The sequence below is a fragment of the Leptonychotes weddellii genome, chromosome 9 (assembly GCF_054177405.1).
Source record: "Leptonychotes weddellii isolate Sample4059 chromosome 9, ASM5417740v2, whole genome shotgun sequence".
Lineage (NCBI taxonomy): Eukaryota > Metazoa > Chordata > Mammalia > Carnivora > Phocidae > Leptonychotes > Leptonychotes weddellii.
The window spans coordinates 99,256,946-99,282,555 of record NC_138377.1 but is presented as its reverse complement, the minus strand read 5'-3'; the positions used below and the strand labels follow the sequence as shown (position 1 = coordinate 99,282,555).

General features: G+C 53.3%; 1 protein-coding gene across 4 annotated transcripts; it reads left to right on the top strand.

The window, feature by feature from the left end:
* Positions 1-1,339: 1,339 nt before the first annotated feature.
* GRAMD2A (GRAM domain containing 2A) lies at positions 1,340-25,610 on the top strand. Of its 4 annotated transcripts, none has more exons than XM_081831358.1 (13): positions 1,340-1,986; positions 16,783-16,875; positions 17,513-17,590; positions 18,123-18,180; positions 18,535-18,631; positions 19,245-19,348; positions 19,926-20,024; positions 20,149-20,220; positions 20,737-20,799; positions 21,803-21,947; positions 22,193-22,292; positions 23,121-23,264; positions 23,425-25,610. In XM_081831358.1, the coding sequence occupies exons 1-12, from the start codon at positions 1,388-1,390 to the stop codon at positions 23,227-23,229; spliced, it is 1,617 nt and encodes a 538-aa protein (XP_081687484.1). In that variant the 5' UTR covers positions 1,340-1,387; the 3' UTR covers positions 23,230-23,264; positions 23,425-25,610. The 4 variants fall into 4 exon arrangements, with proteins under 4 accessions (XP_081687484.1, XP_081687486.1, XP_081687485.1 ...); XM_081831361.1 differs by lacking the exon at positions 1,340-1,986 and adding an exon at positions 16,025-16,455 and having other exon boundaries at positions 23,121-23,225; XM_081831360.1 differs by lacking the exon at positions 17,513-17,590 and having other exon boundaries at positions 1,347-1,986; positions 18,556-18,631.

The following is a 25,610-nucleotide window of genomic DNA, read 5'->3' as shown; positions in this document are numbered from 1 at the left end:
AATATTCTTTGCTCGCTTTTCTATTAGATCGTTTACTTCCTTTTGCTTACTTGGATAAGTTCATTATATGTTTAAAAATATCAATTCTTTGTTTAAATGTACAAAGTTTTTAATTTTTATGCAATTAAATATTTTATGTGTTCTGGGATTTATATCTTGCTCAGAAAAATCTTTCCTAATATTTTAATACTCTCCTCCATTTTGTTTTAGTTCTTTATTGATTTAGAAAATATTTGGATGTTTACTTTCCTTGGAATTTATTTTTGTGAATGATGTGAGCTAGCCAGGTGCCTCAATACCATTTATTGGACAATCCATTCTTCTCTTACCTATTTGGAACACCTTCTTTATCATATACTAAATGCTCAGATAGCCATAGATCATGTTCTGGACTCCTGTTAGGATCTGTTCATCTTTCTTAAGCCAGTAAATGCCATGGTATTTTGGTTTTTTTAAATTAAATTTTATTTTATTTAAATTCAATTAATTAACATATAGTGCATTATTAGTTTCAGAGGTAGAGTTCAGTGATTCATCAGTTGCATAGAACACCCAGTGTTCATTACATCACGTGCCCTCCTTAATGTCCATCACCCAGTTACCCCATCCCCCCACCCACTTCCCCTCCAGCAACCCTCAGTTTGTTTCCTATAAATACCATGGTATTTTGATTGCTCTAGCTTTGTAGTTTGTTCTGACATCTGGTAAGGCAAGCCCTTGCATTAAATTTGAGATAAATTCACTCCTTTAAAACTTTGAATCTTCCCACTCAAGAACATTTATTCAAGTCTTTTATGTCTTTTAAAAAAGGTTTATGGTTTTCTTCTCATGGACTTTCGACATTTTAAAAGTTTATTCTTGGGTATTTTATATGTGTTGTTTCCATGTGAATAGAACCATTTTCCCAAATATATTTTATGACTTTTATATATTTATATATATTGTATAATTATATATATATAATATATATATTTTACTGTGGGTCTACAGAGAATCTATTGACTTTTATGTTGATCTTATAACCTCTAGAATAATAAACTCCATAAGAACTCACTATGTGTCTATCCCCACCACAGCTCTGCCTAGCTTACTGCCGAAATGTAAGAGTGTCTGGGCCATTTTCTTTTGTTTGTTTTCAGTTGATTGTGTTCTCTAGATAGTTTATCTTACCATCTTTCAAATAAAAATTCTCTCTTTTTGGGGGAGCGCCTGGCTGGCTGAGTCGATGGAGCATGCTACTCTTCTCGGGGTCGTGAGTTCAAGCCCCACTTTGGACGTAGAGCTTACTTAAAAATAAATAAATAAATGAATAAATAAATAAATAAATATTAGAATTTCTCTCTTCTTAGTGTCTAAACCTTTTCTTTCTTTTTCTTGCTTCTGTGCAATGGCTAGAACCTCCAGAACATTGTTGAATAATAGGGGCGAGAGCAGGCATTCCGGGGGTTTCCACCAGTTCGGCCATCTGGAGTTCTCCCTGGAGGAAGAGGTCCCAGGACCCAGCAAGCCCCATAAGACTAGGTCATGGCTCAGGAATCTGAACCCTTCGCCGCAGCACAGCTTGGGGGAGCCCAGTTGTCCAGCTTTGGGCCGTCCTAAATCCGGGCCAGCTACCAGGTTTGGTGCGGGACACCGATCCGAAAGGGGACCTCGGGTGGGGCCCTGGATCCCTTTTCGGAGAGGCCCGGAGGTGCGGCGGGGCTGCTGCACTCCGCGCAGCACCCCCCGTCCGCACCAGCTTTTGCTCTCAACGCTTCAGGGCGCATCAGCCCCCTCGGAGGCTAGGCCGGCCGGCCGGGCGGGATCGCTGGCGCCCGGCCGCCGCCTCGGGGAGCTGAGCTCAGTGCCGGGCTGGAATTCCGGGTGTGGCCGCCCTCTGGCGCCGGGTGACCCCGGGCTTCCCAGCGCCTTTCGAGGCAGGCGCCCAAAACGGACCGGTGCCTCGCGGGCTGCGGCAGACGCGCGCCGGGGCTGGAGGAGCGGCAGGTGAGGACGCCGGGGCGGGGCGGACCCGGCAGGGAGGCTGCGGGCGCGGGCAGCCCCCTCCCCGCAGGGAACCTTCTCCCGTCCTCCAGCATCTCCGCCGGCTTTCACTGGGAGCAAGGCAGCAGGATTCGAGGTTGGCGTGGCGCCGGGCTGGCCCCTGACTTGCGCTCAGCAGCATCCTCACTCGTACTCAGAGACCTGTCCTCACGGTCCGTCCCTGGGATGCGGTCACCAGCCTGGGAGGGAGGAAGGAGGAGCGGGCCTTTAGCACCGGAGTCTGGATTCATACCCCCACTACCCCACCGAGATTGCCGAAGTGACCCACCTTGTCATTGCTGATGAAGCGACAGCCTTCAGTCTTCCTCCTACCTGCCTCTCAGCAACCACTGATTCCCATTCCTCCTTCTGACACATTCCTTGGGCTTCCATGACAACCCCTACCCCTAGGTTTCTTTCTAGCTCTTAGCTCTCTCTCTCCTAGGCTCCTCAGGGGGACTCTCTCCTGCACACAATGTTTAAGTGTTGTGCTTCTTTGGATCCCAGATTTCTCTCCTCCCTCTCCGCCTCCTTGAGATATAATCCATACACCATAAGATTCACCCTTTTAAAGTGTACAGTTCAGTGGCTTTTCATGTATTCACCAAGTTGCGCAGCTCTCCCCACCGGCTAATTCCAGAACGGTTTCATCACCCCAAAAAGAAACCCTGCGCACATTAGTCACTTCCCATTTCCCCTTTCCCCAGCACCTTGGCAACCACTAATCTACTTTCTGTCTCCATGGATTTGCCAGTTCTCGACATTTCCTGTACATGGAATCATACAGTATGTGGTCTTTCATAACTGGCTTCTTTCACTTAGCATAATGTTTTTACGGTTCTTTCATATTGTAGCTTGTAACAATACTTCACTCCTTTTCATGGCTCAGTAATATTCCATTGTGTGGATGTACCACAGTTTATCTGCTCATCAGTTGATGGGTATTTGGGCTGTTTCCATTTTGGGGAGTTAATTATCATAATGCTATGAGTATTCTTGTACGAGACTTTGTATGCACATGTTTTCAGTTCTCTCGGGGTGTACACCTAGGAGTGCAACTGCTGGGTCCTATAGTAACTCTATGTTTAACTGTTTGAGGAACCACCAAACTGTTTTCCAAAGCAGTTGTACCATTTGACATTCCCACCAGCCATACATGAGGGCTCAGTTTCTCTGCATCCTCACCAACACCTAATATTGATTATGGTCCCCTAGTGGGTATGAAGTGGTATCTAATTGTGGTTTTGATTTGTATTTCCTTGATGGCTAATGATGTTGAGCATCTCTTCATGTACTTATTGGTCATTTGACATCACCTTTGGAAGAATGTTTAGTCAAACATTTGCCCAGTTTTAGTTGGATTACTTGACTTTATCATTCACTTTTAAGAGTTCTTTTTAGGGGGGCACCTGGGTGGCTCAGTCGTTAAGCGTCTGCCTTCAGCCCAGGTCATGATCCCAGGGTCCTGCGATCGAGCCCCACATCAGGCTCCCTGCTCTGCGGGAAGCCTGCTTCTCCCTCTCCCACTCCCCCTGCTTGTGTTCCCTCTCTCGCTGTGTCTCTCTCTGTCAAATAAATAAATGAAATCTTAAAAAAAAAAAAAGGAAAAGAAAAGATTTCTTTTTAGGGGGCGCCTGGATGGTGCACTCTTGGTTTTGACTCTGGTTGTGATCTCAGGGTCATGAGATTGAGTTGTGAGATGGAGCCCTGGGTCGACTCCACCCTCAGCATGGAGTCTGCTTAGGTTTCTCTCTCCCTCTCTCTGTGCCCCTCTCCCCACCTCCTGCAAGTGTGTGTGCTCTCTCTCTCTCAAATAAATAAATACATCTTCACTGAACAGGGAGCTGGATGGGGAACTTGATCCCAGGACCCTGGGATCATAACCTGAGCCGAAGGCAGACGCTTAACTGACTGAGCCACCCAGGTGCCCCTAAATAATCTTTTTTTTTTTTTTTAAGAGTTCTTTTTAAAAAAATTATTTTAATTGTGGTTAAGAAAAACACATAACATAAAATTTATCATCTTAACCATTTCTAAGTGCATTTGTACAGTTCGGTATTGTTAAACATATTCATATTGTTGTGCAAACCGTCTCCAGAACTTTTTCATCTTGCAAAACTGAAATACCCACGAAATACCTCTCCACCTTCTCCTCCCTCCAGCCCCTGGCATCCACCATTCCATTTTCTGTTTCTTTGAATTTGATACTCTAGATACTTCATATAAGTGGAATGATACAGTATTTATCCTTTGGGACTGGCTTATTTCACTTAGTATAATATTTTCAAGGTGGAGTTCTTTATATATTCTGGATATTAGTCTCTTATCAGATATATGATTTGCAAATATTTTCTCCCATTCTGTGGGTTGTCTTCACTTTCTTGATGAATCATTAGCACAAAAGTTTCCAATTTTGATAAGGCTCAGTTTATCTTTTCTTTTGTTTCCTGTGCTTTCGGTATCATATCTTTTTTTTTAGATTTTATTTATTTATTTGACAGGGAGAGAGACAATGAGAGAGGGAACACAAGCAGGGGGAGTGGGAGAGGGAGAAGCAAACTTCCCACTGAGCAGGGAGCCTGATGTGGGGCTCAATCCCAGGACCCTGGGATCATGACCTGAGCCGAAGGCAGACGCTTAACAACTGAGTCACCCAGGCGCCCCTCGGTATCATATCTTAAGAGACGATTGCCTAATCAAAGGTCACAAAGATTTACAACTGTTTTCTTCTAAAAGTTTTGTGGTGTTAGCTCTGACATTTTTGAGCTTATTTTTATATATGGTGTGAGATAGGGGTCCAACTTAAATCTTTTGCTTGTGAATATCGAGTCCCAGCACCATTTGTTGAAAAGACTAATCTTTCTCCCATTGAATTGGTTTTGGCGCTCTTGTTGATAGCTTCTCTTCTTTATGTATCCACTTTCCTAGCTCCTGTACTCATTCGTGGGCCAGTAACTCAGAAATTTATCCCTTTGGCCTGGACCTTTCTTCTGAGCTCCTTACTTCTATATAGCTTGACATCTCCACTTAAATGTTTCTCACACAACTTCAAGACTGAACTCTTGATTGTTTCCTTCAAATATGCTCTTTTTCCAATATATTTTTCCCTGTTTCATCTCAGTAAAACAGAGCAGTATCCTACTTGCTTAAGCCAGAAATCTAGAGTCATATTTGACATTTTTGCCCTTAGACCCACGTCCAATGGATCATCAAGTCAGGTTGATTTTATTTGGAAATATATATCCTGAATCCATCCCTGGCCTTCCAACACCACTGCCACCAAGTGTGAGACATCATCTCTCCATTGGAATACAGTCTCCTAACTCATCTGTCTCCATGGAAAAATTTTAAACATATACAAAAAAGGAGAGAATTGTAGAGTGGATACCCATGTATCCATCACCCAGCTATAATAATCATCAACAGAAGATTTTCCCTATTTCATCAATACTTACCTCTACTCCCCCTTTCCCCACCTCCTTTGGATTACTTTCAAGCAAATCCATGTGTCAGAGCGATCTCTTTAAGATACAAAGTTGATAGGGGCGCCTGGGTGGCTCAGTCGTTAGGTGTCTGCCTTCGGCTTGGGGTCATGATCCCAGGGTCCTGGGATCGAGCCCCGCATCGGGCTCCCTGCTCGGCGGGAAGCCTGCTTCTCCCTCTCCCACTCCCCCTGCTTGTGTTCCCTCTCTCGCTGTCTGTCTCTGTCAAATAAATAAATAAAATCTTTAAAAGAAAAAAAAAGATACAAAGTTGATAGTGTATTTCCCTGTTTAAATCCCCTTATTGATTCCCCACTGCTTTTAAGAAAATGAAAGAAACCCTTATTGGGGTGCACAGGGCCCTGCATGATCTAGCCCTGCCAACCCCTCCAGCCTCGTTGCTCCCCACTTCACTACTTCTACCCTCTAGACACAAAGGCTCTGTTTATGTTCCTCATACATGCTACACACCTCTGGCCTCAGGGCCTTTGCACATCCATCATAAACCCTCTCCAATGACCCCTCTCTAACTCCCTCCAAATACCCTCCCCCATCTGATTAGCACCCATTGGCTATCAGCTCAAAATGCCACTACTTAGGGAAAGCTTCTCTGCTTTCCACGGCTGAGTCAGGACTCCCTGATAGAGGTCCAACTAGGATGCTGGGCTCTTCTTTCGTAGCATAGATGACATAGTTATAATTATGTATTGATTTATATAAATATTCGTTTCATGTCTGCCTCTCCCACCAGGCATTTTGGGGATAGTAGCTTGCCTTATCCCTCTTAGTACACACAGCACTTACACGGAGCTGAGTGAACTGCAGACGTTCAGCTGGTGTTTGTAGGAGGGAGGCAGGGAGGCTGGCAGCCCTTTGAGGACTGTGACCCTGCTAGCCTCTCCTGGGGTAGGGGGTTCTTCTGACCACAGGAGGGTCAGTGGCCATTTGCAGTTCACCCAGTTCCTAGCTCTGCTTTGTTTCTTCCTCAGACAACACTTGCTTTCCTTCCTGGGCTGAGGCTTTCTTGCCCCTTCGCTGAGAGTAACTGAGGCCCAGAGAGGGGGAGTGGCTTCTCCAAGCCCCCTCAGCAGTGACAGGTACTTCCACGCCTGCCTCTCTGTCTTCTGGCCCCCACCCCCAGCCTCTTTCAGGACCCTAGACTCCTTCCAACCAGACCCGTGCCCTGAGAAGAGCCTGGAGGGCCCACAAAGTCAGCGTGATTCTGAGGTGGGTGTTAGGGGATGGTTGGAATTGGGGTGCGTTGGATGGTATCCGTGGATGGACAGAGCGGGCTTGTCCCGAGAGTAGCCACGCCCCCTGGTAGCCTTGGGCGGGGGTGGGGGGCGGCTGAGCGCCGGGCGGCCTGTGGGCCCTCCCTCAGCAGGCTGGGCAGAGAGTAGCCCCCCCAGGAGCACAGGAGTGCTCTGTTTCTTAATGAATGCAAGTCTGTTTTTCGACCTGAATGACCAGCTTCTTGTCTGGAAATGGCCAGGCCCGAAGTGGCCGGCCAAGAAAAAGTGGTCTGTGACCAGGTCCAGGGGTGCCAGCTTAAACAGATGCTTCCACAGCAGTGGAAATGCGGGATGAGGCCAGCGACAGGCAGGTCACTCTCCGCAGGACCAACCGCCTGCTCCTCGGTGTGGCCTGGGCTTCGCGAGAAATCCTGGCCGTGCCCGGCAGCAGAGCTTCCATGTTTCAGCTCTTTGTCCGTCTGCCTCCCTGGGGACTGTTCTCACTCTGCGGGCCTCTGAGCTCTGGCCGGGAAGGGGCGGCAACTGCTGGCCTCAGACCTCTGGGGGAGGAGGGGTGAGATGCTGAGCGTGCGGGGGCTGAGCTGTGGGAGTGCCTCCTGGGCCCCCGCGGCGGGCCGGGGTGGGGGGGCAGTCCCTGGGTGGGGCCCAGGTGCAGAGAGGGCCGTCCAGGCAGAGACTTGCTGGCTGTAGTCCCAGGGGAAGAGTCAGTCATGCAGGAGCTCTGTGGGTGCCGTTTGGGGCCTGGCGGGGCCTCAGTCTCTGCTTCCCATGGGCGGTTGCACTTCTAGGTATCCCTCAAGGGGCATGATGGGATGTAGAGTTTTCAGTGTTGCTGGCAGGCGTGGGGGGTGGGGGGCGAGGCTGTGAGAACCCCCCCATCGGCCCCAGGGCTAGGCCATGACCTCTCAGACCCCCCCCCCAGTAGCCCTGAAGATCTGCAGGTCAGAGAGGGGATTTCCCCCCATTTTATAGGGGAGCAGACCCTGAGGAAGGTGACTGGGGACCACACAGAAGGAGGTCAAGGGCAGAGAAAAGCAAACTTGAGTGACTTGCTCTCTCTCCAGGTCTTGTGTTTGTGTCTTGAGTCCCAGTGCGGTGGAACAAACTACACAGAGGAGCTTCTCAGCAGAGAGTGTTTGTTTATTCAGTACACAGTTACTGAGCACTTACTGCATGCCTGAAGCTGTGTGCAGCCCCGGGGTGAGAGATGAATAAGGAAGACGGTCTAGTGGGTCTAGTGGGGAGACAGCCACTTAAATGGGCGGTACAGCAATGAAGATATCTGAGCAGGGGTCTGCTCTTCCTGGAGCTACAGGCTTGCCAGGCTTCGGGGAGCGGAGGTGTTGGGGGATAAGAGCAAGAAGGTCTCCACCTTGGGCAGGAGCTAAGCAGGACCCAGCAGAGCCGGGAGGACAGCTCACTAGTAACGCTCCCAAATGCCTGAGAGAAGTCAGCCTGAGCACTTTGATCCTGAATTCCATCCCTGTGAGGACCTGGGCCTTTCTAGTGTACCCCGAGAGCCCAGATCTGGATGGTGGGGGTGTGTGGGAGGCCCTAGAGCAGGGAAGAGGGCAATTGGGGTCCTTTAACCGGGGTGGGGCCAGTCAACCAAGCAGCTAAGGGCTTGGCTGACCAGCTCTGGGCTCCACAGAGAGGCCTGGGCAGTGGGCAGCATCTTGGTTGCCAAGAGTGGGAGATGGGGCCAGCCTTGCTCTTGGCCCTCCCGGCTCCCGTTGGGTAGAAGGCCCAGGGGCCTCTGAGATCCCTGTAGGTAGGTGTTCTTGTTGGCAGCAGAGCTCAAAGGGGTCCTTGTTCAGGCTGGATGCAGCCACCCCCAGAGGCCTAGCCAGCTCACATCTCCTCCTGAACAACTAGCTCTCCCAGTTTGTTTGGTTCTTGGAGCAGAGAAGATAAAGGCTTGGTGGGGGTGGGGAATAGGAAGGGGTCTGATCTAGGGAACCCCACCTCTCAGACAGGCCCCTGCATGGCTGTCTCAGCCCAAGAGACCTCCTTTGGTCTCCCCCAAGCCCCGTCTACTGGGAGCACTACGGGAGAGGGCAGAACACCAGGCGCGGAGCCCTCTGGGCGGCGTGCTGAAGGGGACAGAGTGCAGGATTTCGGCCAGACCGATGTTTGAATTCAGCTCCACTCCTCCCTGCTTGTGTGGTCGGGAGCTCGTGCATTACCTGTCTGGGCTGCCTCTTCATCTGTATGACCGGACACCAGAGCGGGCCTCAGGGCTGGAGGTCCTGAGCCACACCTGTCCCCTCCCCTCTCCCCAGCGGCTCCCTCCGCTAATAGGGCTTGACTTGGTTTGAACCTTCCGAGTCCTTCCGCCTCCTGACCCCGAAGGCCTGTTGGGGGTGTGGTGGAACCCAGGCCTGGGTGTCAGACCTCCACGGGGTCCTGGCCCTGCCAACGACTGAGTGTGGGCACATCACTGGAGCCAACTGGGCCTCCCTTCTGCCCCTGTGAAATGCCAGCAGAACCACCTGCCCCATGTGAGTGGCTGAAATGACGTCTCAGGTGTGCCCTGGTTGTGGGGCTTCTGGTCCGGCCGCAAGTGCTGGGAAAGTGAATGGGCTGCAAGCGGGGCAGACCCTCTGCTCTCTCCCAGCCTGGGGCCTTGGCCCATGCCCTGCTGCTTCTCTCTCTGCTCTCTGCTCTCTCTTCACTTGTTCTAGACCCAGCTCCGGGGGCACCCGGAGGTTCCGCTCCAGTGTCCCTGCAGCATACGTCCGTCCTGCCTGCTCACTGCCTCTGGCTGGGCACCTCCCGTCTCGTAGGCTCTGGGGAGGATCCACGAGAAATGGAGTTGGATGGGCTAAGATCATCTCTTCCTCCAGAGAGGCTGCTGGTCAGCTTGCAGATGGCCCTATGCGGGTCTGAAGCACCTGTGGTTCTGCCAGTGGCGGCCAGGGTCATTGGGTCCAGACTCTGACGTCTTGGGAAGCAGGGCACCTGGCCTTCCACCTTCCCATTCATTTCAAAGCTGCCCCAGGTCGTCAGAGGGAGCTAAGCACATCCCTGGCTCAGGTGTTCTCAGACCTCCTGGGATGTAGGGTTCATAGCTGCGCTGAGCACCTGCCCCTGCTGAGCCCTTTGCCGGGGCTGCTGAGCCGGACAGCTGGATGGGGGGCACCCAGCGTGTGGCCCCCAACGCACCGAGCCCCACCCCCATACACTCAGGATGGACTTTAGCTGTGGGCTTTTCTCCCCTTTTCTGGGCAGCAGAAACAGCAAAGCAGTTGTCCTAGATAAGGAACATCAGCTTCGAAAATAAAGTGAGGTGCAGTTTCTGTGTAAGAAATACTAGGATTATTTTTGCAAAAGAAGATCGCTTTTTCTCTTCAGGTTTTAGAGTACTGATGATCAGCCTGACTTTATCAACATTATGCCAGTTTCCCTTTGGCAGAGGTCTTGTCAGCCGGTGTCTGGGCTATGTGTCAGGACTGTGGCCCTGGGAGGGACGTAGGGAGGCTCTCAGGAAGGACACAGAGCCAACCTCTGCTGCACAGAAAGCTGCCCTTGCTTCCCTGGCGTGACCTAGTAAATGTGCTCTGTGACCTGAACAGATGAAGGAAATCTCTATGAACAATGTGGTTCCTGTCTTGCCGAGGGTGTTCCTGGAACTCTAGAGGGGCAGGGCCCTAGATTCAGAGCCCGGGGTGGGGGGGGATTCCACCTGGATTCCAGGGGAGGTATGCTTCTCCCTCTGAGCCCCAAAGGAAGGAGAGACGTGGGGGTGAGATTCATCCAGTGGTTTCTTTACACTGGTTGCATGTTTCAAATCACCTGAGAGCCTTGAAAAGCCCGAAACTGAACATCTGACTCACCAGTTCCAATCCTAAGTGTTTACCCATAGAAATGAATACTTGTGTCCACACGACAGGTACTGGAATGTTCTTGACCACACCTTCGCAACAGGCAAAAACTGGAAAACTGCCCAGATGCCCATCTAGAGTCAAATGAATAAATCAGCTGCAGTATGTCCGTGTAATGGGATACTAAACACTAGTGGAAATGCACAGTTTACAGCTACACACAACACCGTGGACGGATCCCCCAAATGCATTGCTGAGTAAAGGAAGCCACATAAAAGAGTATGTGTGGTACGATTCCATTCACAGAAAGCCCGGAGAGGCAGAGACCACGTGTGTCGTGGAAGCCCGGATGACGGTCATCCTTGTGGGTTTCGGGGGAGGGGATGAGACTGGAAGGAGCAGGGTGGGGGTTTTCTGGGGGCTGGTTTCCACCTGTGTTCTATTTGTGAGATGCACTGAATTGTACACTTATTTTATGTGTGCTTTTCTGTATGCAAATTATTCTTTACTAAGAAGTTGAAAATATATAGTTACCTAGCGGCTCCCCCGAGAGGCTCTGATTTAATTGGTGTGAGACAGGGCTCAGGCATCATTTTTTTGTTTGCTTTTTGGAGAAGCTCTCCATGTGATGCTCACGTGTAGCCAGCAGGCTGCACATGAGAGTTGACGGGACGGTCTCTCTCCTCCGTGAAGGAGGTGGTGCGCTGTGTGCTGAGGTGGAGGTGGGCCACCTTGGTGGCCTGTGAGTTTTGTGCTTTCAGGGACGTGGTGCTAAGGTGTGGTTTTTTTGTTTGGAAGAGGGCTCTACTTGGAGGTCCCCGGGGCCCAGGGTCCTAGCTGGCTGCCGAAGGGGAGAAACTGTCGCTGGGCCTGGTCTTGAGAAGGGCTGGCAGGTCCCCCAGGATGCTCTAGTATCTTGAATGCCCAGGAGAAGTCAACTTGGGAGGCCCCCAAGTTGCCCCAGGGGACCTGCCTGCGACCCTGGAGGCCTGGCTGGCTCAGGCTGCTAGGCCTGGCTTTCTGCTTCAGCGTGGCTGGGGTATGGCTTGGAGGAGCCCCGGCGGGGGGGAGGTTTGCCCTGGGGCTATGAAGGGTTGAGTGTAGACAAGGGGGCTGGGTAAGCTGGAGGAGTGTTGCCTGGGCACAGGACAGCCCAGGGGCATGCCCTTCAGTGGACAGTGCAGGGAAGGCAGGAGGGCCCCAAATACCACATCCATCCCATCCCGTCTGAGCCACTTTCTCCTTTTTCTTATGTCTTCTGCCTCCCACTTGAGCTCCCCGTTTGGTCAGTCAGCCAGGATGGACTGGGTGCCTGGCAGTGCTGGGCTGGTGCTGACGCCTGCTCCATCCGCCTGCAGGGGCCCCATGGGCTCCGTCCTCCATGCCGTTCCCTCCTGCTGCCTGGCTTTGTCCTGCCCTCCCCGCTCTGGGAGTGTCACCATCTCTCTTTCTCTGTCTCCTTCCTTCGCGGTAGCAAACACTGGGTGCCTGCTGTGTGCTGGGGATACAGGGATGGATGAGACACACCCCTGGTGGAGCTCAGAGTCGACTGGGGGCAGACGGATGTGTAGACAGACAAGCACAGTCTGGTGTGGTAAGTGCTGGGGCGACAGCATGACGGAGGGGATGAGGGATCGCAGAAGAGGTACTGACCAGCTCTGCAGGGGGGAAACCAGGGAAGGCTTCACAGAGGAGGTGACATTTGAACTGGGGCTCTAAAGATGAGCGGAATTCCCCAGGTGGATGTGCGTGGAGAGGAATTCCAGGTGCGGAGGACGGTGCGGAGGACGAGCCCCTGGGGAGGGCGACTGCAGCAAGGAAGCTGGGGCTCAGGGGAGCCTTGTGGGGGAGTCTGGGAAGGGAAGCAGGATGCTCAGGAAGGCCTGCAGAGGTGGCGAGAGGGAACTCAAGAAGGAACACCAGCAGCAGAGCAGCGGGATCGGCTCTGGGCCCCAGGTGGCTCTGTTGGCTGTGCAAGGTGCGGAGAGGGCCAGGCACGTGAGGAAGCTTGTCGCCTGCATCCGCGGAAACGACGGTGGTGATGCGGCTGGCCCGCGCAGCAGGAGTGGAGAAGGTGGATGGTGTCGTGGGTTAAGCGGTGGTAGGGCTCTTGGGGCCTTGGGGATCGATTGGTCGTGGGGGTGGGGAGGAGAGAGCTACGGATTCTGGCTGGGGCCGCTGTGGCAGGAGGAACCTTTCAGGGATGTTGGGTGCTCGGAAGGAAGCAGATCTGGGGGGATACACCGAGCGCACCTTGCTGGATGCATCCTGATGGCGGGCTGAAGCTCAGGAGGAGAGGGGGTGTCAGGTTAGAGATTTAGATTTGGGAGTGCCCGCCTAGTGGGAGTATTTTGAGCCTGGGAAACATCGAGAGTGGAGTGCACATGGCAGGTGTCCTGTGAAGCCTGGAGTTTGGAGGACGCAGCTCAACTCTGGCACCTCTGGATGCCCTCCTCGTTGTCTCTCTCTTCCTCCCCTACTCTCTCTGTGGCTCCCCTTTCTTGACTGGCCTGGCTCCTCTCCTGACATCTCCCCGGATCTGCTAGCTGCCCATCCCTGCCCTTTCAGCTGCCCTGAGTGGCAGGCCCCACGCTGGGCTCATGGCACGATAAGCTCAATATTTGTGGAGGGAATGGAGGCAGGCTTACGGGCGGGTCAAGTTCCTGCTGCGTCCTCTGGAGAGGCATCCTGCCCTGGGACCAGGCTCAGCAGGGTGAAAGGGCCCCATCGGGGCCTTCCCCAACCTCTTCTACCCTCTCTAATGTCCAAAGTATTGGGCCTCCCCTTGATTACAATAATGATATTTTGGGGTGGGGGGCTTTGAGTGAAAAAACAGACACAGATTTGAGGACTTCTGATCTTACCCCACAGTGTGGAGGTGGGTGGGACTGGATGGGCCGGGGGTGTCGTTCACAACACACAGAGCAACTGGCTTGAGGAGGTCTGTGTGGGAATGCACAGAGGCCGCCAGCATGGTAGGGGGGGCCCAGGCTGGCCCCCCCATTCTCCAGCTTCCTGCTCTTGAAGCCCCCTTCCTGGCCTTCTGTGGCAGGGCCCAGTGGGTCTTTGGGGGCTCCCCTCCTGACTGGTTCTGTGGTGACCACTCTGCCCCAGGCCTACCTGTGCATCCGACTTCGCTCCCGTGTCTTTATTTTTACTCATCTAAACACTGTAGGGGAGAAGACTGGTGGAAAGTCTGACTTGATCATTTTGAAAGCAGTACCTTGGGGCCCCAGGCGGGGTCTCTGTATCAGGAACATTAGGAGGCCGGCCAGGAGGGACTGGCCTTCACAGATGGACAGGTCGGAATGGCTTGTAACCATCCTGTTCATCATGCGTAAAGGGGTTGCTTTTAAGTTTAAGGATATTGGAAAGCCATTTGCTCCCAGTCACTGTGTTTTACCCCCGTTCTAATCTTCCTGGAGATGCTGTGGGGAATGTGCAGAGCCTTCTTTTGTTTTTCTCACGGTCTGTCCCTCCTCCAGCCTCGCTTCCTGTCCCCACAGGGTCATTCCTCAAACGGGTCGTGTGTGCCTGCTGCACGCTGGCTCTGCCCCCAGCTCAGGGCCTTTGGTGAGGGAGGAGGCGGGGTCCCTGCCATGCTGGAGCCCCCGGAGGTGAGCAGTTTAGGCACCGACCCGGTGTGACAAGTGCCCAGAGGGAGGCAGGGATTGGGGTGCTGTGAGTGTCTGCCACGGGGGCTCCTCACTAGGCCGGGGGAGGGTGGAGGGCAGGCTCCCCTCTCCTGGAGAAAGTCACGCCGGACCTAAGGATGAGTTCGGTCTAGGATCCCCGCACAGGCATGATTATGAACGCAAAGTTAGATTATGGGAACCTATGCAGGGCGATAGTCCTACCCAGCCGGTAAGGTTCGGCTTCCTTTTCTCTGGGAGCCCTTCTGTGACTCTCGCTCTGTCTGCTCTCTGAGCTCCTACGGCCCTGACACCTCCAATCACCCTTTCCAGTGCCTGAGTGACAGGCTCCCTGCCGCTGAGACCATGGCCAAGGTTCTGCTTGGAGGTCTCACTCTATCCCTGGTCCTCCAGGTTAAGAGTGTGTTCCTTCGAGCGGGCCCCACACCCTTCTCTTTCCTGGTGGCCCAGGAAAGCTCACAGGCTGCAGGGTCCAAGCTCAGTGGTTTGACTTGTGCACGCTCTGCGTTGGGGGCCTCTCCAACCAAAGCATGCAAGCCAAGTGGGGAACCAAGAGATGGAAGATGTGGAAGGAATCTACCACACAAAAATGGAACAAAACCACAGGCAAAACTAAAGGCAAATGACACACTGGGGGAGATGTTTACAAACATGATAAACTAAGGATTAATGTTCTTGAAAAAGCATTTAATACAAATCAATAAGACAAACGTGGAGATCCTCATAGACAATTCACAGGTGGAAGTTCCAGGGGTTCATATGCCTACATGGGAAAACTCGTTCAACCCCTCCATAAGCAGAAATAGAAATGAAAATAGCATGTTTTCACGTACCAAATTTGAATAGCCAGGGTAAGGCCTCGGTGTTGAGAAACGGGCGCCCTCACGTAGCGCTGATGCTCGTGGTCACCAGCAGAGCATCTGGAAGCAGTTTGGAGTGGGTCTAAAGAGCCTGAGAAATATGCATTCTCCACCCACGAATCACACTTCTGAGAATCTGTCTCAGCCATGGACAGGGACACGGGGAATTCCTCATGAGATCATGTTAAGCAACAAAAGTAAGACCTACGTATTATAATGCATAATTCCACTCCCATAAATTCTATATTTATGCATAAACCTTTTCTTTGGGTGATTTTTGAAGAATTTTTTTCCTTCTGGGGTATTTTGATCATCATATTTATAGGTTTTATCTTTTTCATATTTTCTATAATGAGCATAATAAAAATCAAGAGGGGGAGGGAAAACCCTCTTGAAATGTGAAATGATGGAACGAAATAAATCTAGAAATTACCTTTGGGGGTCAAAAGGGTCAAATCACTAGCAAAACTTGTTGCTTTGCAAGATTCAGGAAACATGTTGATGTGTGCACCAAAATTCTCCATAAGGGCAAGGACAGAGGTCACCAGGCCACAGGGCTGTGGATGGGCTGATTTTGTGGGGTGAGGTCACCTGGCTCTTCACTGTGTGATACTGGGTCCAGCCGGTCCCTTGCCTGGTCTGTTTCCTACTGTGTACACAGCATGGTAGGGGGTCAGACTAAATCATCTCTGATCTTGGCAGATCTCAGCTGAGTAGGCAACTCTGTTCTTGAAGAAGAGAACTTTGACTCGCCCCAGTGAGAGTTGAGAGGGACTGCGGACTGGTATTTGCAGGCCTCAGGTTCCAGCTCCTTATCTGCCCAGGACCTTGTAGCCTGTTTGCGACCACTGCGGCGGCCTGCCTTGGCCCTGCTTCTTGGCCACCCTCTCTTCCTGTCAGCTTCTGGGCCCACTCTTTTGGGGGTGAGTCGGGCTGCTCAGGTTTTACTGATTCCTAGCCTGTCTCCTGGAGGGGCAGGAAGGGGGGACCCTATGCTTTGGAGCTGTTTAGGGGAGGCATGAACTCAAAAGCCACTGGGGAGCCCCACCTGCCCAGGGAGATGGCGGCTCCTCCCTCCAGGGCTCCCTCTCTGCGACATTTTTGAGACGGCTTGGCTCTCAGGGCCAAGGTGCCCTGACTGTCCGAAGGCCACCAGGCCACCTCCTGGTGCGGGGCCGCTCCTCCCCTGCCAGCCCATGGTTACCTGTGGGCTGACTGGAGCCCCCCCCGCCCCCAACACACACCGTCACTGCACCAGTTCCTCAGCTCTGCTTCGGCCTCCTGTGCTCAGCATCCTTCCTCAGATCCCGATGGCTTATGGGAATGCCACCCAGGCACCTCAGGAACTTCTACTGTCAGCCGTGAGCAAGTCTTAGAGTCCTTCCCACTGTGCCTTCTCAAGGGTGGGCCGGGTGGGCCCCACTAAGGTAGGCTGATTTTCCTTCCGGTCTGGGCATAAACTGACCTGCAGGCTTCCAGAAAATGCGGCATGAGATTGCCCCCTCTGTCAGGAACCAGAGCACTCCTGCCTGAGCTGCTGCCTCTGACCGGTCACATCTTCAGCCTCCGCCTGAATAGCAGGGCCCGTCTGGGGTGCAGGCAGAGGAGCTGGCCTGGGCGTGTGAAGCTGCTAGGGAAAGGTGCTCCCCCAGAGCCACCCTTCCTGATGTGGGCCTGTTTCTGTGCAGCAACCAACAGATGCATGGAAAGACGGCTTCTCTGAAGAGCCCCGTGTCCTGCTCAGAGAAACTAGCCAGGGTTCAGGCACCCCTGGACTCCAGGTGAGGCCCCTCCCGGTCAGCGATACCTACAGATTAGGGGTGGGAAGCCCTCAGGAGGACCTTAAAGAAAGGGGCAAATAAAAAAGAATGAAATATTGCCATTTGCAACGACATGGTTGGAGCTAGAGAGTATTATGCTAAGTGAAATTAAGTCCGAGAAAGACAAATACCGTATGACTTCACTCATATGTGGAATTTAAGAGACAAATCAAACGAGCAGAGGGGAGAAGAGGAGAGAGAGAGGGACAAACCAAGAAACAGACTCTGAACTCTAGAGAACACACTGATGGGCACTAGCGGGGAGGTGGTTGGGGGGATGGGTGACATGGGTGATGGGGATGAAGGACTGCGCTTGTGATGAGGGTGATGTATGGAGGTATTGAATCACTTTATTGTACGCCTGAAATTAATATTGCACTGTATGTTAACTGGCTGGCGTTTAAATAAAAAATAAAAAAAGAAAGGGGCAAAGGGGTTAAAGAAGGGGCAGAGAGGGGACCTTGCGTCTGGTGTTAGGCGGGGCATAGGCTGCCCCGTGCCTCTTCTTCCCAGTCCGGGGCCTGTCCCAGCACACGGGGACCTAGCAGAGTCTAGGCTTCTCAGATTACCAGCCTCCTCCCTGCCCACCTGTCCTCAGGCCAACCTGGCCAGGGCGAAGCTTTGCGTTCCAGCACCACCCCCTCTCCCTCAGCCTTGGTAGCCTCCCTCAGGTCAGGTGAGTCTGCTGAGCTCCAGGCTGCCGGGAGGGAGGAGGCTGCAAGGAGGGCAGTCCTGCCCGGATCATGGCCCACGGCCAGGCCCCGGAGCCGTGAGTCTGACATCTCCACCTCACCCGCTCCCCAAACTGGTCCCCATCCCTGTGTCTCCTGCTCCCCTATCCTTGGGTCTGCTCCTCTGCTTATCCTTTGGCCAGAGAAGTGGGAGAGGGTTTTTGATACCCAGGGGTGGGCAGCTCCTAAGCATCTCTGGGAGATGGGAGATGGAGGCTCAGGCGGATCATACCTCCTGGGGGGCCCGCTGCCCACTGCTGTCTGGGAGGAAGGCCCCCAGCGTGCAGGAGTGCCCTTCCCCAGGGCTGAGCTCCGTCCTCCCTGTTGCTTATCACCTTGCTGTGGCTCCTAGAGAAGGGCCTCAGTCTTCAATCTCTCCCCCAAGCTTCTGGCTTGAAGCCAGGGCAGACCTGGCACTAAGGATGTATGGGCAGGACTCAAGGGTTCCTTGTCCCTGGAATGGAATCTCTTTTGCAGTCTGCACTGGCCAGAAGGCTTGAAGGGTGAAGAGATAAAGAAGTGTGGCCAAGAAGGGGTAAGTGTGTGGAGGCTGCCTTTTCACTGCCCACCAAGGGAGGGGCTCTGGGCTGCCTGAATTCAGGGACTGTTGGCTCCTTGGCCGCCAAGGCCTGTCACCAAGGGAAACCTGAGTGAGTGTCCCCTCCTGGGTGGGGGTGGTGCGTCCCCCTCCCGTCATAGGCTGCCCGTCAGGACCTCCTGTCGTCGTGTCACCGAGAGACAAGCTGTGCTTGGGACTCAGCCTTTCACCCACGCTGGCTCTTTGCCGACTGCTTGGCGCTAAGTCCCCGGAGCCCCTGCCCCCATGGCATTATTTCCTGGTGGCTGGTGCAGGGCCCCTTTGGGGATCTAATCCCCCAGGACTTCTCAGCCCCAGCTTGTGTGTTTGCAGACGCTACTGAGTAAATACAACCAACAATACCACAAGCTGTTTAAGGACATTCCCTTGGAGGAGGTAGTTCTCAAAGGTGAGCTGTCTCCCAGGTGTGCCTGGACAGGTGCCTAGAGTGCCTGAGGCCCAGGTCCTCTCCTCTGGAGCCTCCAAGGCACAATTTTGATATGGGAACTGGCTGCCCTTTGCATGTGGTTGGGCCTGTTTTCTTTAGAAGTCTGAGAAGACCGGGCAGATGGGGGATCTGAAATGGGATTTATGAAAGTATTCTTGGGGCACTGTCAGGGCTTCCAAATTTTATTTCTGTTCTGTTCTTATCCATGACTGTTCTTTCCTGCTCAGGCTTCTCAGTGAGCATGTGGGAGCATTTGCACAATCGAGGCCCTCTCTCCAGGGCAGGGCAAGGTGTTCTGCCTGAGGGAGCGAGAATCCAGGCTTAGGGAACCCTTTGAAGCATGAGTAGAGGAAGAGGAAAGCTCTAGCAGTTTGGTGGGCTCAGGTGGGGCAGTCAGGACTCTTGAGAAGGACTCAGGGTGCTGGTGGAATGGGTGGTTTGGGGCCTGGGGTTGGGAAGGGGGATTCTGAGCACGGCAGTCCCTGAGGCTGGGCTCTGGACTCCTGAGTGTGAGGACGCAGGCCCTAGGCCTTCGGGGTTGCTCAGGGCAGTCTTCTTTCCTGTGAATTCCCAGTGTGTTCCTGCGCCCTCCAGAGAGACCTCCTTCTCCAGGGCCGGCTCTACATCTCCCCCAACTGGCTCTGCTTCCATGCCAGCCTCTTTGGCAAGGATATAAAGGTAGTAATAAGTGGTAAGGGCTGCAATGGGCCCATGAGGCCCCAGCCGGGAAAGAGACAGGGCCCCTATCCTGCGGGTATCAGGCACCTGGTGAAGCCTCTCACTGTGAGGCATCCCACCTGGTCTCCAGGGAAGTAGCTTCACCCCTTCCAAAGCAGGGCTCCGATCTAGACTCCACAGAGTCTACAACAGGTCATAGCCAGTTTATTCTGCCTATGGGTGCCTCTGAAATGCCTTCAGAATCAGAGTGGCATGTCACACTTTGGGGGAGCCATAATTGTGGCCAGGTGATGGCTCAGGGAACTCCATTACTGGAGTATGGGATTCACCAGGGCAACCATCCTTGGCCTCCTGGATAATAGGGTGAGAGCCCAGAGGGCAGGGGCAGGGTGGTGGGACACCTGGAAGGGGAGCCTGCATCAGAGGGTGGAACGCTCACATATTCTCCCACCTAGGGCCAGGCTTCTCCATGGTGTCCATGCTTGGCTGACTGCCAGTCAGGGGGCACTAAGCAGGAAGCAAAGGGACTGTGTCCTTGGGGGTGAGTCCTGAGAGAAGCATGCCTCTCCTCCCTCAGGTGGTCATTCCCGTGGTGTCTGTCCAAATGATCAAAAAACACAAGATGGCGCGGCTTCTTCCCAATGGCCTGGCCATCACCACCAACACCAGCCAGAAGGTCAGTGAGTCTCTGGACCGGCCATCCCTTGTAAGTCTCCTGTCCCAGCCCCAGGATCCTGACTCTGGTACTCTCCCCAGTCTGTATTTACACCACCCTTTCCTGTTTTCTTTCTCTATCCCAGTACGTCTTTGTGTCACTGCTTTCCCGGGACAGTGTATATGACATGCTGAGGAGGGTCTGCACACACCTCCAGGTATGGAGCTCCGGGGCAGTAGTTGGGCCAGGGCAGTTGCTCAGGCCTAGACTGAGGTCTTGGGACCAGGCTGTTGGGAGAGGTTGGCCCATCTCTCCAGCACAGGGACCAAGAGCAGGGAGAGGCGAGTAATGGGCTCAGGCTCAGTGTATCCGAGCTTAGTCCTTGGGCGGGGTGTCTATGCTTATGAGCGTGTCTCTTTGAGGCCAGTGTCCGCTGTGTGTCCCCATGTGTATGCTCTCATCATGCTTCTTCAGTGTGCAGACAGAAGCACGTGGCTGCTTCCCAGTATGCCTACAGCTCTCTTTGGCCGAGGAAGTGGGGAGGGGCGGCAGTCATTTACCCTCTGCTCCAGCACTGACTAGGGGACTCCGGCAAACTCTGGGAGCTAGGCTTCCTCTGACCCAAGGTGGCTTATTTGGAGGTAAAGCTCTCTTGGAGAGTGCTGACACCTCCTCACTCCTGACCTTGGCTGTTCCTGATGGACAAGTGACCCCAGTTTCCTTTCTTCCTTAGCCTTCCAGCAAGAAGAGCCTGAGCGTAAGAGAATTTCCAGAGGAACCTGAGTGCGAATCCCTGGTGAGAACTGAGGTTGGAAGCAAAAGCTGCCGGTGTGAGGGAACCTATGGCTCTGAGGCTTTAGGGCCTCCCAGGCAGCAGCCCACAATGTCCCCTTGTCCCCTTCCAGGCTCAAGAGCCAGTGGCCATGCTATGCCAAGGGGTCCCCTAGACCTGACACGCTCCGTGCCATGCGGAGCCACTATGTCCTGGGCAGATCTGCTGACTTTCTGAGCAGAACAGTTGTCCAGCCCCCAGAACGCTGCCCGGGTTGGATCCCACATCTGTACAGCCACAGAGCCAGTGACCCTCCTCTTTTCTTTAGCAGGGTCAGGTCAGCAGGGCCTTCCAGGGGATAGAGATGTCTTCGGGGAAGAACTCCAAAGGCTATCACTGTAGAACTCAGACAGACTCATTTGAGATGCCGAGGTCCCAGCAGTTTCCTTTGCTGCGGGGGTTCTGGGTAGGCAGAGCTGAGTGCTAGAACAGTGATGGGGATGGAAATGACCCCAGGGTGTTTGAAGTCTCCTTCACTAACCACTAAGCGTTTAGCCAAGCATATAATATGCACAGTACTATGCAGGGGATAGAAGGTGCTGTGCCCATTTTTGTTGATGGGGACCCTAAGTACCCCCTGCTAAGGTCAGTGGTGTACTTAGGGTCAGAGTCCAGATTAGGAGGACTTATCCCATCTAAGATACATTGTGCCAAGCTTTCTTGGGCTCAGCGGATCTGAGCACGTACCTGGGTTAGCTCACGTCTTGGATCCCACTGTGGTTCTATAGTAGCAGTCTTCAAAGACATTGTTCCCTGGAAGAATGGCTGGTCCCAGCAAGGGAGCAGGTAAGAGAGACACGTGGTTGCTAAGGCAATGGCTCCCCTCCTCCTGGGTACCTGCCATCATGCTCACTGGGTATCCGTACTGGTAGTACCTGGAAAAGCTTTGATAAACCTAGTGTGGGCCCCTTAGGACAAGTGACATCCCAGGGTCATAGAGAGACAGTTTTTCCTGCCTTCTCTGCAGGAATTCCTCATCCCTGAGATGAAGTGGAGAAAAGTGTGCCCTGCCTCCAGGTCCCTGTCCCTCCCAGACAACATCCCTTGTATACCTCGGGCATCCATGGACTCCACGGACAACTTCTTTCCCTCCAGGAAGCCTCCCGGGTCTGGTGAGCTCAGGGTGCTCGTCTGTGACAACTGCTTGCAAAGACCAGGCTTTCCCTGCCCCCACTTCTGCAAAATGGAAAAATCACAGCCAGCAAGGCTTCTGAGAGCTGTTTCGTACTTTATCCAAATCTATAAGGAAAAGCCAAGCCCAGAGCCTAAGCAGCTTGAGAATGGGGGGAGGTGGGCTTGCTCCTTGCTGGGCTGGGCTCCTGCCGCAGGACGACGCCTAACTGCTCTCCTATCACAGAGAAGGCCGTCTGTGAGGAGGAGAAGCTGGAGGAAGAGCCCAGGAGCGACGGGGAGCTGAGGCTCTGGGATTACCAGCTCCTCAAGGTCATCTTTGTGCTGTAGGTGACTATATTGGGCATCTGGCTGTTTGGCGCAGGGGCCTCTGTGTGTGGGGCGGTCACTGTCCAGAGTGAGGGCAAGGTCCTAAGTCAACTGAAGGCTCCTGAGTGGTGTCTGGAGGCTACCTGGCAGGCCCTTCTGCAGCAAGACAAAGTGCCTCCAGTCTTTATTCATGCACCCCTGTAATTTAGGGTTAAGGCTGTGCAGAAGGGAGGGGCAGGATATGAAGCTATTGAAAAAAGGGAAAGTTGCATGGAATTGGGGAGGGGGACAGCTGACAAAATTGGAGAGGGCCATCAGATAGACTAGGGGAGAGCCGTGGCCTTCCTGCCACCCACCTTTAGAGTAGTTTTTGGAACCCCATACTTGTCTGTAATTCTGCCTAAGGACCAGCCGAGTGGTGAGCATGGTGGGGCCCCTGGCTTCCCCTCACCTTACCTCATGATCTTCCTCTGGTTCTGCTGGCTGAGTTCCAACTGTCAGCCTCAGCACTTGCTGGGAGAAGGGACGTACCACCTCGGGGGATAATCTTAACGGCCTTGAAGAGGAGGCACAGGACCAAGGTGGCTGGTCAGAGGGAAGGTGGGCTCAGTTTAAGGACCCAGAATTCCTGCGGGGCTTTGAAGACACCTCCATGGGGACAAGTCTCAGGACCCCCACATGGCCTCTGGGAACAAAGATGTCCAGGCCTGAATGTAGCCGAGAGGCAAAGAGTTCTTCAATTCCTCCAGTTGCAGGAAGTAGCTTTGTCCCCACTCCTATTTTTGGTGAGCCTCCAAAAATGTCCTTTTTCCAGATAGATATCCTTCTTATCTCTCTTTCTCCAGGATCTGCTTCTTGGTCATGTCCTCATCCTATCTGGCGTTCCGCATCTCCCGGCTAGAACAGCAGTTATGCTCCCTGAATTGGGATGGCCCAGTCCCTGGGCACAGGTGATGTCCTGTCTCTTCCCAGTGCCTCGGGGATTGAAGGTAAAGGACAGGAGCCAATACCTATGGCCAGGCTGCTTGTTGTCCTGGTTGGGCTTGGCCCTGCCCTTGGGCTGGCTTGACAGCTCAATCTGGCAAGCAAGGTTGGACACAGTGTGCAGGGTAAGGCCCCTTCTCTGATCTGGGGATCTCCTGTGTGCAGGTAACAACCACCTTGGCTTCTCCAAGAAGAATGCTCTGGGTGCTAAGCTTCCACCAGTGACCCCCGTGGTTTATGCTGTTGCTGTGCTGAGACTGAATATGAAGGAAAATACTCCAGATCCTTCCTCCTCCCCTCAACTCTTATCCCTGCTGTTGACAAAGCTCCTACAATTTGGGGACTCAGACACGAAGCCAGATTCTTGGAACCAGCCGAGAAATTCTGTATACTAAGCTTCAGCAAGCCCTTGGAAAAAGAAAGTTAGCTTGTTCCTTGGAAACGGTCTGGCACAGAGGCAGAGCACTAGGAACCAACCAAGGGACAAAGGCCACGATTTGGTACCTGGAATGCAGCTCTCCACGGCCACGCGGCTCGCGGCAGTAGTGGGACAGAGGCCCGGACGAAAACCACCAGTGGGCCTCTGCTCTCTCCCAACATACTGTGCCCTCACTGGGGCCCCCGAGAGTTCCTGTCCTGGGGTCACCTGTCAGGCCCAGGGAAGACAGGGGAAGTGGGGTGGGGGGGAGCTAGGAACAACGAGAGGAGGGTGTGTAGCTAGGATTCCAGCCAGAGGGGAAGGTTCATGCCCCTCACGAGGAGGCTGGCTGAATCCGGAGGACAATACTTGTAGCAGAGGACGTGGCAGGGGCTGCGAAGGAGGGCCGAGGTCCAGTGTTCTGTGTCCTTAGCTGCCACTTCCTGGTGAGACAGGTGGAACAGGGCCTGTGATCACTGTGGTCACAGACCTGGTACTGCATCTTCCCCGGGTGTGCTCAAACAGTTCTGAGGTGCCCCAGGCGGGAAGTAGAGGATGGGGGGGGCGGGGAAGGTCGGTGGCTTCGATTCGAGCTGGCTTTGTACTCCCTGCCTGACTGCCTGAGAGGCCATGACCAACAGCAGCCTGTTGGGGAGGCGTGGCTGGGCAACTGGGCAGCTGGGCATGAGGGTGTTGGGCCACCGCAGGGCAGAGCTCACTCGTGTCACTTGGGATCAGTGAGTTGCAGGCCATGGGGGAGGGTCCTCCACTCCATGAATAAGGTGGGGGTGTCCAAGGTGGGCCTGGTACAGTGCAGGGACCAGGTCAAGGGGTTTTGTCTGATACCTCTGGGGACAAGAGAGGTGGGGGATGGGAAGAGTGGACACAGTGGTAGCTTTGCCTTAGAGAGTTCTCCATCTCTCCAAGGCCCTCTCTATTCTAAACAGCTCCTCTGTGCCTCAGAACTCTGCCTGCTCTCCCTGGGACTCCAATATGCCAAGACAGTGCCTTTGGGGGTTCTAGAAGGGCCTTCGTGAGGAGGTCAGATGTATCAGGCAGAGTCACTGGTGATGGGGTGAGTGTGTCAGAAACAGTCACTGCTTTTCCTTCTTCAAACACCTGAGAGGTTAATCAGGGAGAAATCCAAGTGGAAATTAGTTATTGTGGAGCCATGATTGTCCTGTTTATGACAAACCCAAATGAGGATGTGGGGGACGGATCTGTAGGTGAGAAGTCCCTAAGCTCAGACGAGCGGTCTCCTTATCCTCCCCCCGCTGCAGGTTCTAGGATTAAGCTTGGAGCCTGCCTGGGGGGTTGCTGGTACCACCTCTGGGGGTGTCAGGTGAACTCATATTCCGTTCTCCCCACAGCACCACACTGGATAAACACCCATCCTTCTTTTGGAACCAGCCCCCTTCATCACTCCTTTATATCACGTTTTCAGGGAAATAGTCCCACTTGCCCAGTGTCTCCCCGCCTTGGTCCTTGCTGAAGGGCAGGGAGAATAGGTCCATTCTCTGAGTCCTGCTAGGTTGAGCCAGAGGCTCATGAGAGGCCAACAGAGGTGCCAAGTCATGGGTAGCTGTGCCAACATGCTGGTGAATCTGGTCTCCAGCCATGCCCCGGGCTCAGAAAAGGCAAGAGGCATGCTATAGGGGAGGTGGCTCTGGAGGTCCTCTTGGGTATGAGTGTGCCTGTCACTCTGGAGGGCCCCCTGTCCATTTCTCCCTTTTGTTCCTCAGCCTGGTCCTGTGGGGCCACTGTCCTTTCCCTTGTGCTCATTTGTAAACTATGTGTATTTATACAGACCTGCTTGCACTGGCTGAGTCCCTTTGAGTCCCTGAGAGATTGGTTCAACTATCCTTGGGTTGTTCTGGCATGGCAGTAGCCTTTGAAAATATTTTAAAATATAAACATTCAATTTTTTCTAGTA